The sequence below is a fragment of the Pyrus communis genome, chromosome 15, assembly GCF_041283825.1.
Source record: "Pyrus communis isolate YQ-2024b chromosome 15, ASM4128382v1, whole genome shotgun sequence".
NCBI lineage: Eukaryota > Viridiplantae > Streptophyta > Magnoliopsida > Rosales > Rosaceae > Pyrus > Pyrus communis.
The window spans coordinates 39,707,501-39,718,575 of NC_142579.1; the positions used below are offsets into that span (position 1 = coordinate 39,707,501).

At 37.3% G+C, this 11,075-nt stretch overlaps 2 protein-coding genes across 2 annotated transcripts; both read right to left on the reverse strand.

Moving 5' to 3' along the window:
* Positions 1–5,498: 5,498 nt before the first annotated feature.
* On the reverse strand, positions 5,499–6,424 carry LOC148690997 (uncharacterized). Its single transcript, XM_088686959.1, has one exon. The coding sequence runs from the start codon at positions 6,243–6,245 to the stop codon at positions 5,727–5,729; it is 519 nt and encodes a 172-aa protein (XP_088543085.1). The 5' UTR covers positions 6,246–6,424; the 3' UTR covers positions 5,499–5,726.
* Positions 6,425–7,410: 986 nt separating this feature from the next.
* On the reverse strand, positions 7,411–10,583 carry LOC137748203 (putative beta-1,3-galactosyltransferase 12). The gene is made up of 7 exons (XM_068488317.2): positions 9,802–10,583; positions 9,376–9,528; positions 9,194–9,276; positions 9,007–9,106; positions 8,774–8,887; positions 8,458–8,600; positions 7,411–7,792 (listed from the first exon to the last, which is right to left on the reverse strand). The coding sequence occupies exons 1-7, from the start codon at positions 10,224–10,226 to the stop codon at positions 7,704–7,706; spliced, it is 1,107 nt and encodes a 368-aa protein (XP_068344418.1). The 5' UTR covers positions 10,227–10,583; the 3' UTR covers positions 7,411–7,703.
* Positions 10,584–11,075: the final 492 nt, after the last annotated feature.

The following is an 11,075-nucleotide window of genomic DNA, read 5'->3' on the forward strand; positions in this document are numbered from 1 at the left end:
CTCTCCCCTTCTATTCTTTTTCTCACACTGATGATCAGGTCAAACGGTGCAAGCAATGATTACTTAGTCTGAAGAATATATGAAAGCAATTTCTTTATACTCATTTATTCAGTCGTCTCACAAGATTTTTATTAATTCTTGTCCGTTTCTAATTCCTTTTCCCCAATACATCGTCAGATAAAAATCTTTGCTGCCTCTTATAGATTACATTGGTTTATACGTACAGTGGCGCTGGACCAGGGGCGCCCCTTTTATATATAAGCTAGCTGCGAGCATGCACAATACCCACCTGATGAGGTTTGCTCTACAGTTTAGCATTATCTTGTTTTGGCTACGCCCGAATCAATCAATTTTGTTAAGAAAAGCAGTATAAACTCCAAATCTACTCATGGACAGAAAAAAAAAAATTACCCCGTTTTGCGTGAAAAAAAAAAAAAAACCCTTATTATCTACTATTAGAATATTGTGAACATCAAACTCAAAATTAATTGGCAAAAAGTGTAAATATTCTTAAAATCATCTGTTTGGATGAGACATTTTTAAAGTTCCATGAAACTTAGTATAAATTTGTTAGGAATGAAGTACAAAAATTTGACAGAGGGATTTGAAAACGTCAATCGAGAAAACTTCAAATGATTCTCAGAAAGATGTCACTCAAAGGTTCTTTGTTTACCGTGTTTGAAGTGCATTTGTAGTCTTTAGTACCAGTTTTATAGTGCTTGAGTAATTCATCGGTACTATATATTGTTGGGCATTTTTAACAATTTAGTCTAAATTTTTTGGGTAGGTAAGGGTTCTTCATTCAAACATAAGGTCGAGAACTTATGTTAGACTTCCATCCTTGGATACAGACGCTCCCAAGTTCTCAACAACTATCTGAGCCACTTGAATCTCAATCACACCATTTTCCACCCATGAAATTATCTTGTTCATACAATTAGTTGTCGATTCCTATAGTACGGCTTACTTCTTTTCCTCAACCGTAAACATCATATATCAATCACTAAGAGAAGAACAAAACAGATGATACAAACTAGCTAGCTAGAAGCATAAATCACGACCATGAAATACCTAATCAACAACAACACATGATCGTGAGTAGATCTGTAAACGGGTCGGGTTTGTTGGGTTAACTTAATGGGTCACTTGTTTCACCCGTTAACAATTATTATTATTATTATTATTATTTTGGCATAGTTTATTTTTTGTTGTTAAGACTTTACTGAAATTACTAAAAGATCCTCAACTAACGGGTGCTAACGGGTTGACCCAAAATGACCCGTTATTTAACAGGTTCACACGTTAGCGACCCGACCCGTTAAGCATCCATCCAAATACTAATATTAACAGGTCGGGTTCAAAATGCTAGGTCTAATCGTGAGCTTAGAAAATCAACATGTTGACAACGTTGGCACATCAATGATCGATATCTCTGACCAGAAAAAATGTGCATAATTTTCACTTAAAGATAATATTAATTTGGTTATAATTCATGAATTTATGAGATCAAGAAGCATGCTACGTAAGTTGATTAATTTATTAATTTGTCATGATATGGGCTATGTACAGATCTAGGTAATATACATATATATTTGTATATATATCTCACTCGATCTTAATATATAGGAATTAGCATGCAATCTGAGCTACGTGACACGACGCTACTGTGTCCTTGCTTGGTGGGCATGCAATGCATCGCTGTGTTTCGGCTTGAACCGTGTGGTAGCTCATCAAACCACATACTATATATTCATCTCCAACCTCACAATTCGTTATCCTTAGTAGGGTGTTAACTGGCAAAGGTGCATTTGGATCTCAAAGAATGGGTTCAATTTAATTTCCTGGCCCATACTTTGCCTTCATTCACACAAAAACCTAAGCAAGATTGGGCCAATACTCATAAGATCATAGTACGGTTTCTTAAACTGAAATCATTACCAAGATTCAGAGACCATAAATATGGTTTTGGAAATTGCTCGGAGACCACTCTAAACGCAAAGACAAAAGTTTATCTAATTTTAGGACCCTCCTCAGTCCTCAGTGTCCTCAATTACCCCAAAAGCCTAAACCTGAAAAAAATAGGAAAGGAAGGAAGGAGAAGGACCACCATATGGTCCGATGGTTCTGCACCTAAAAGATGACAGCGACCATTACTGACTACGTCTGTCTTTAGAGTAAACCGTCACCAAACCAAATCTCCAATAATAATTTTAATTAATAACAGCAGTGCAGAATGCAGATGGAGGTTGTAATAGTAGTAGCTTCTGTGCGTACTTGCTTGGAAACTCCTAAAGCTTTCTGCATAATTATTTCCAGATTTTCCATCAAAAAGCTCACAGCATATATAATATTTGGGGTTTGCTCTCTCACGTCCTTTTCAAATTATATAATCTCAATATATCATTACATTGAGAATAACTTGCATGAAACGCGTTTATCGCTATTGTGACCTTAATAATGAAATGACATGTAGAAAAAAACTTAAGCACACTGCAACATATTTCATGCAAGTGCTTCTCCAATACTTGGCTAGAAAATTAAACATTTTGTGTCTTTAAATACAGAGAGAGAAATTCAAACTTGTAGATGTATGTCATTCAATGCATACATATATAAGGACATGGAGGAAAGGAGAAAGACTTCGTGATCGGAGTTTAGCACACTCTTTGGTGTCAATTAAGGGGTTTGTAGATATTTTGTTGTTCACGACGAGTCTTTCAGACTAATAAGTTACCAGCTCAGTTGTGATTTTTAATATATATAAACAACCGATTACACCGTCTATTTTGTTACGAGGAAGAAAGACATTAAGTAGCCGAACTGTAATTTGAACTTGCTATACCAAAGGTCCCAAGCCACATCTGGTGGTCCTTTTTTTCCTCCTTTGAAAATCAATTACCATCCACATGTGAACACGCGGAAGACAAGACACATCGATTTATTTCGGAGGGTAGCTTGGAATAGTTAATATTTATTGAACGATTTGGTCTATTTGTTTTGTTCTTGCTTCACTTTTGAGAGTGAAATTCATCAGTTGAAATTGAGTTTAACTCTCATCCAAATCTTAATTAAGTAGAATAATTGCTGACTAAAAAAGAGGGGATTTAAGACCAAAATTGAGTGTTTTGGATGAGACAAATTTATTACAATTGAGATGTTCGTCTAAATCATTTTAATTTAATCATGTACTGCTATGCATTTTAACTTTCTCACACAATAGTGTATGAACTTTCTCGGTTTCAAGTAGAGTTTAATTCCCTCCCAAAACTTAACCAGAACACTTGCTGACACAAAAAAGGGGACTTAAACTCAACTATATGACTGAAATTGAGTGTTTTGGAGGAGAAAGATTTACATATAAGTGGGATGCTATTGTATATTTCAATCCAATCACATGCCGTTGTCATACGTTTTAATTTTGTCACAAAATAGTGTATGAATTAACTTGAAATACCACCACAACAAAAGTCCTTCTCGAGGGCGGTCCAACACTTTGAAGAGAACTCAAAGCTAGGTTAGCTAGGCAGAGAGAGACAGATAAGGATAATCGACACATATAGCAAATATTCTACTGTTTAAAGACTGCAAAGCCAAAAGCCTAAGGAAAGAAAAGCCACAATTACTCCTGTTCTTCATTGCATTGGATTCATTTTGGGGTGTGCTATTCACACACCCCTTATTAATTTTTGTCTGTTGATCTTCTTTACACATCCCAAATTACTTCTCACACATCCCTTGTTAATTTCTGTCTATTGATCTTCTTTAATTCATCTGATTCAAAGGTCGAAAATTAGAAGGGTGTGTGAGAAGTAAAATAGGATGTGTGGATATCACACCCCTTCATTTTTTATGGTGCAGAAAACAGGGGCTATATTTGTTGGAAAATGCTATTCACACACTCATTGAATTTTCAATTTATGTTGTGGCTACTTCTCTGGCAGCAATTTAGGTGAAGAGTGCTGGCCTATTGGTATGCTATATAAGACAGTGGGTCAACCTTACATATGTACCGAAGCAATTTCATAAGTACTGAGTCTGTGAAACATGAATTCAAGATGCGACCATATGCTAGATAATAGAGACTGTGATTCGTGGACTCGTACATTTTTGCTTAGCATCTCCAAAAAAGATAGCAATTTTTTTTTTTTTTTTTTTTAAGTAGAGATAGTGGTATGTAGACTCATACATCTTTGCTTAGCATCTCCATAAGTACTTAGTATTGTGAGTCTGTGAAACATGAATTCAAGATGCGACCATATGCTAGATAATAGAGACAGTGATTCGTGGACTCGTACATTTTTGCTTAGCATCTCCAAAAAAGATAGCAATTTTTTTTTTTTTTTTTTTAAAGTAGAGATAGTGGTATGTAGACTCATACATCTTTGCTTAGCATCTCCATAAGTACTTAGTACTGTGAGTATGTGAAACATGAATTCAAGATGCGACCATATGCTAGATAATAGAGACAGTGATCTGTGGACTCGTACATTTTTGCTTAGCATCTCCAAAAAAGATAGCAAATTTATTTATTTATTTTTAAAGTAGAGATGGTGGTCTGTAGACTCATATATCTTTGCTTAACATCTCCAAAAAGATAACAAATTTTTCTTTAAAAGTATAATCTGCTAATTCATTTGGCACTTTTATGTTACTTTAAAAATTTGTCACTTTAGCTCACTCTTCAACCAACTCTTCAAACTTTATTTCTCACTTTAAAATATTAACATCTTAAGCTTAACTTATATTGTTGGTCCAAATTTTATCTTCAAACTTTTTATTAAACAATATTTTGAATAAAATATATTGCTAGATCAATTTGCTAACTGTCAGTTGCTATTTTTTTAATTTGCTACCCTCGTTGAAGGTAAATGCTCTTAGAAAATGATTTTCGTGATTTCTTTTCTCTTTTTTACATTCATATACTTTAAAAATTAATAAGTTAGAAGAAAAACAAGGGATGAAACTATGTATCATTGTTGACATTTCTTAAAGAAGGATAATAATTTATATGGAATGGATTCATCGTTGTTGTGGCGTCCCAATCTAGTAACTCAATACCATGTGGAGGAAAAGTTACACATAACAATGCTTTATTAAATCAAAATACCAGGTGACGATAAATCTGTTCGATATAAGTCTTTTTTGTAAAGAAAGTTGCCCTAAAGACTATGCCAAGGGATAAAGATGATAAAATGATGGATTCTTCTTTCAGGTGCTTAAAAAAAAATTCGACTTGCTAATGCCATAAAAGCAAAATGCCACACAAACCATGATTATGTTCAAGTGTTTGCTTAATTCAAACAAAAAGGAAAATGATGAACTCTTCATTTCAAGAAAATGGGTAGAGACTGATACTTTGACAAAAGGAGAGGAAAAGGAAAAGAAAAGTAAAAAAAAAAAAAGAAAAAAGAAGCAAATAAAAAAAGAGAAAGTAAAGTTGGGGTTTAGACATCAGATTCACCACAATTTAACACACAACATCCACATGAAAATAGAGTAAGACTGTATCTTAATGAGAATGCCATTTTCTTCAACTGCTATAATTTACGATGGCAGAACGCATTATTACGGACCAACTGACTTGACTTACATATCATAAATAAGACTAGTTTTTGACTATTTTGAGTCTTAAGCTTCCTTTCTACTCTTAATAAAACCTCTCTATCTAAGCTATTGATTTGATATGTACGGACACTTTCTACAACAACAAAACATCCAATTGATCATCAGAGCCGTGGATCAAGATCTACCGGGCCCCACGTGCTCATCAGCACTCTCTCCAGCCATTCATCATCAACCTCCCTTGCATGATCACAGCCGTCCATTCCTTCCTTCCCAACCCCCAACCCAGTATCATTCCACCCGCATTCATTCATCCACGCCCCATTCTCCGGCGATCCCCCGGTTTTTCCGGCGGGCCCCACAAACTCGACGCCGGCCATCACCGTTGACGCGGAGTCAGAAACCGACGCCCCGCAGCTCTCACTCTTCCCATTCCCGACCACCAAAGACGGCGTCGGAAATGTCTCCACCGGTGACGACGGTTTGGTGCAATCAGAAGTAGCTGTAGTGGTGGTGGTACCGGCGGTTATCTCCTTGTAGAGCTCTTGCATGACCTTCTCAATCAACTCTTCTTTAATGGGAATCTCCGGCAAGAGCTCATCAATGAGCTCCGGCAACTTTCCGCCGATCTGGACGGAGATGGCAGACTCCGGCGGAGGAGACTTTGGGGCAGTTGGTTCCATGCGCTGGGACTCTGACGAGAGAGAGCAGGGTGTGTGAGAGTAAAACAGAGGAGAGAGGAGAGAGCAGAGTGTGTGTGTGTGTGTGTGAAAAAGCGAAGACAAGTGGATTATAAATGGGGGAGTAAAGCATGTGCCACGCTGGCAGGACTGTGCCACGTAGGAAGACGTGGACCCAAGGTAATGACTTGACGTGAGCGTATTTATGTCCTAATGGGATCATTTTCGGATTCTTTTGATGAGAATCTTAAAGATTTGTGATTTATATCTATTTATCGTACATCGTGCGATCAGTTTTTATCAAATACTGTTTATATTTATTTTTAAATAAAAATATTTAAAATAATTTATGATCATATAATGTACGATAACAAACAAAATTACGAATATCCGAAATCCTCACATAAAAAATTTGACAATACTCTGGACTCATTTATGTCGGGTGAAGTCGTAACTGAAGCTGAGGAATCGGAGTCAGATTTGGGAGAAGGAGAAGGACTCGTGATTCTGTGCGGTTGACATGTATCACTTGTCCTCTGTACGACCGTTGATTTTCTCTTGACCCTTTTTGTAAACGGATCCGACGGTCCGTGTTTGGGGTAGTTGGACGACTTCAAACAGTGGTGGTGGATGTCGTATAGAAGGGACAAGCCTTTCCAAAGTGGATGAGATTGTCATTTCTCACTGAAAAAAACTTCAAAAGGGCAACCAATTGATCATGTCATTCTCACAAGAAGTGAAAAGTGTGCATTGAGATTGTATTTACATAGGGTCAGATGATAACCAATTGTAGAGGCATGTTACCTTTGGGAGTGATCATCAAGCTGATCAAGCTGTCACAGTCGTGATATCAGTCGCACGACTGTGGGGGTTGTTCTCGACAATTATGCTTGTGAAACTAAAGTGCGATAGTGGAGGTGATTATAGTCATTCATAATTATGAGACTCACAAAGCAAGAACAACCAAGATTAATAACGCAAACAACTGATCCTAACATTCCCCGTGTTCTAATGTTATAGCTAGAGTTCGGTTTTTGAGAGAAAATGGTATCATTTCAAGTTTCCATGACAAAATCAATAGTGTCAACTTCTACATGTTAAAAAATAGAACCTGGAAAAAGTTACAGGACAATTGCAACACCAACATATCAGTCTTCAAATCCATGTCTTCTGCCCAAATTTAGCACTGGTATTTCTTGTATTACTGGTATTGTACATATTCAGTGGAATCGAAGATTACATTTAGATTTGCCTAAGTCGAAGCGGGCTAGGAAAAATGCTCAGTTTATAACACGTCACTTGTACAACAAGAACCGATGAATGGATAAATACTTTGAGAGCAAGTTCCCCATAGCTGGCTCCAGACGACTTCATTTTATCTTCTAAGAAACGAGATTCTGTCAATGGAGCCAACTGATCTTCCTCTATTACCGGCATTGGAGGGCACTGTGCCATAGTTCATTATCTGTCATCAGGAAGCAGAGTCGGACTTTTGGAGCACATTCTCATCGCATGAAGCTCTTTCAGCCTAATAGCTGGGTTGCACAAACCTACAAGTTTTCAAGAATTTTTTCACATCACTGCATCTTACCGATAAACACCCTTTTCAAAACACTTCAATGTTGACTAATTCAACACAGTACACGTAGAAGAAGCCAGGTGGTCTGTTCAAAACTAGCAGACATTATTATTTGAACAATCAAATTATTTGGTAAACAAGACATTTAGTGCTTTTCATTCGCTATATCCAAGATTCGAGTCTGGTATTTCTTATCACAAACACCCCAGATCAAGAGATCTAGGTAAAGTCTCCTTGTAAGGAAAGTACTGGCCAATAATCCTGTTTAAAGAGCATTCGAGAGATTACTTCACATATCAAATTATATTTTTTCAAAGGTTTAAGTATTATATTAATCTATGACTCAACAAATGCAAGCCAAAGGGTATGGACTATATTCGACGGAAAGAAGGTCATCCTCACCAAACTTGAAAATGTTTTATTCTTGAACAATATGGCTGTATCGCTTTACCATAAGAAGAATTATTGCACCAGTTTTCTCATTAAAGGATAACATAAGCCTCTGTCTATGTACATGATCATACCAGAAATCAACAATTGGTCTTTCAAATTTACAGTATAACTAGGAGGTTTTTTTTTTTTTTTTTTTTTTTTTAAATATCTGTGACTAACGATATGATCTGTTGGATAAAGTACCTGAACATTTTGGGATGTCCCAGACTGCAACGGATGTAGGTGTGCAGCGAGGGTCACATAATGCCCGATTATCCTCGTGATTGACATTCATAGCAAGCATCCATGATCCAACCGTGACGTCCTCATTGCTAAACATTCTCAAACTGAACGACAGGAAATACATCTATCAACAAAGGGACGTCCATAGGGGATGAGAAGCCAAAACTAAAGCCTAAGCCATATTTCCCATGAGGGTTCTAAATATCAATATATAATTTTTTTTGAAACGAGGCAAAGACTGACATAAAGAAAACACGAATAAAAACAAGTGGCTGACCTGTTATTTCTAGCGACTGCCAATGATGCTACCACCTCTGCAGATAGAACATAAATAGGACCAAAAGCATGCTGAAAGTATTCATTCCCGATTAGATGTCCTGATTTCTCATACCTGAACGGACATAATTGATGTATAATTGATGAATAACAGACGGACGGATTATTACAAAAAATATGTAAACCGAGCACAAAGGTAAACACTCTGGGATAACAAGTTGGAAACCAACAAACCATTTCATTTTAGGGTCAGTGACTACTGGTCCTTTCTTCATGCATCCAATGTAGGTTTGTGGATGCGTTCGTTCCTTGGCTAGAAGTGTTGCTAGTCGATCTGGAAAATTATGGAAACATCTGTAAATTCCAATGTATTCATATTCACGGCTTCATGACAGCATATGGTCATGGCACTATAATATACCTGGACGCAAATAAATGTCATCATTGGCTTTGACATAGTAATCTGCTTCGAAAAGTTGAAATCCTGCTTTGAAAAATGCCAACCTGCGAAACAGCGTGAGAAAGCAATATGACATGAACTGCCAAGAACACAAATCCATCATCAACGTGACAAAAACTTCAATAAAAACCGACAAATCTTACGTTTTCCATGGACGGTTTGAATATTCTTCATTGATATCAGTAACCAAAAAGTCCCTGTACTTATCGATCTCTTTCTGAAGCTCTGCCATCTTGTTTGAGTCTTTCGATCGCCCAATAACGAACCTAAATGCTAAACCAGTAGCTTGTTCCAACCTACAAGGTAAAGGAATAAATTTACTCTCCCAATAAAAGGAGCTAACGGACATTTCAATCAGAGCCAGATTGTCGATCTTAATCTTAGTTAAGCTAATGAAAATCATTAAGTTAATCAAGATCAACCTCAGCAATTGATCATACAAAACCCAAAAGTGATATCAAACAAGTGTACATAAACTACAAATTTAGTAACTTGACAAAATTCGATCGAAACCAACATCAGATTAACTGTAAAATTTAGTAACTTTACTGCAAAAAACTGAAATTTACCTCAAAAGGCCATCTGGGTCGGAAGGAAACCAAGTGTTCCGCAACGCTGCACGGCGATCGGCCGAGCCGAACCCGGTCTGAATTCCGACGAGCCCAAGAAGCTTGGGCCGATCAACCAAGCCACCATTTTTATCACCGGCCTGCCGAGACTTAGACAGAGAGTAAAACCCCCGGAAAGTGTCGTCCGATTTGCCGCATCGGAAAATGGGAATGGGGGTCGGGCGGCGGAAGGCGGCGATGGCGAAGATGGTTCCGGCTAGGCCGATGAAGAGGGAGACGAGTGAAAAGACGATAATGGGCAGGGAAGCGCGCGTGGGGACAGGGGCAGGATGGGGCTTTAGGGGCTTGAGGAGCTTGGAGGAGTAGGAGGGGGAGGTGGCGGTGGCGGTGGGGAGAGAAGATTGGCGGTGGAAAAAGAGTGGCATTTTAATCACTTGAAACAGTTCGTGAGTGAGGTTTCCTAGATCTCAGGGTCAGACTCAGAGGGTGAAGAGTGAGACTCAAGTCTCATCTATTCGGTTGCGAAGTCTCAAACTTTGGGTGAGTTTAAAGAAATTTGAGGTTGGAAGTTACCATTCAAGCCCCTTTCAGTTTCACTTTGCTTTCTTTCTTTTTGGGGTTTTTTTCATTTACTTTTCTTTCTATCAGTTTTGGTTTTTCATTACCAACTCCAATTGGTTTTCCATTTTTCAGTTTCTTTTTCCAGAGTTCTCCGTGCAAGACGGTTGTTTTTTCTGTTGATGATGTATCAATGACATATATCATTCACATGAATTCTCGGTGCAAAATGTCTTTTTACAAAATACAAGCTTAACATGATATTCTTGATGATGTATCAACGACACAATAGAATCGATATGTTATTAATACGAGTTGTACGTATTACACGAAGTATAATTAAAAACCGTCTAAAAATCATAGATACACAAACTTGTGAATACTAAGTTTTCACCAATTCTAGCAATTGTGATTTGTCAATTTATCTTAGCCAATTTTCTAAAGTTAATTAATTAAAAACAAGATAAGTTAAATTGTTTTAAGAATCATTAGATTAGTGAATATAGTTTGGACTGAAATTTAAATAAACAGAATCAATTTTCAATTATAGATGGTGGCCTAGTGGTTGGGACAAATTTCAGACTTGTATTTGACATGACATGTTTTAGGTTCGACCCCTGGCATTGATGAATCACACGATGATGGATAGGTTAAAATGTTTTTGTGAGTCTTCTCAGTTCCGAGAGGGTGGAGAAGAATTGCATTAGAGACACTTT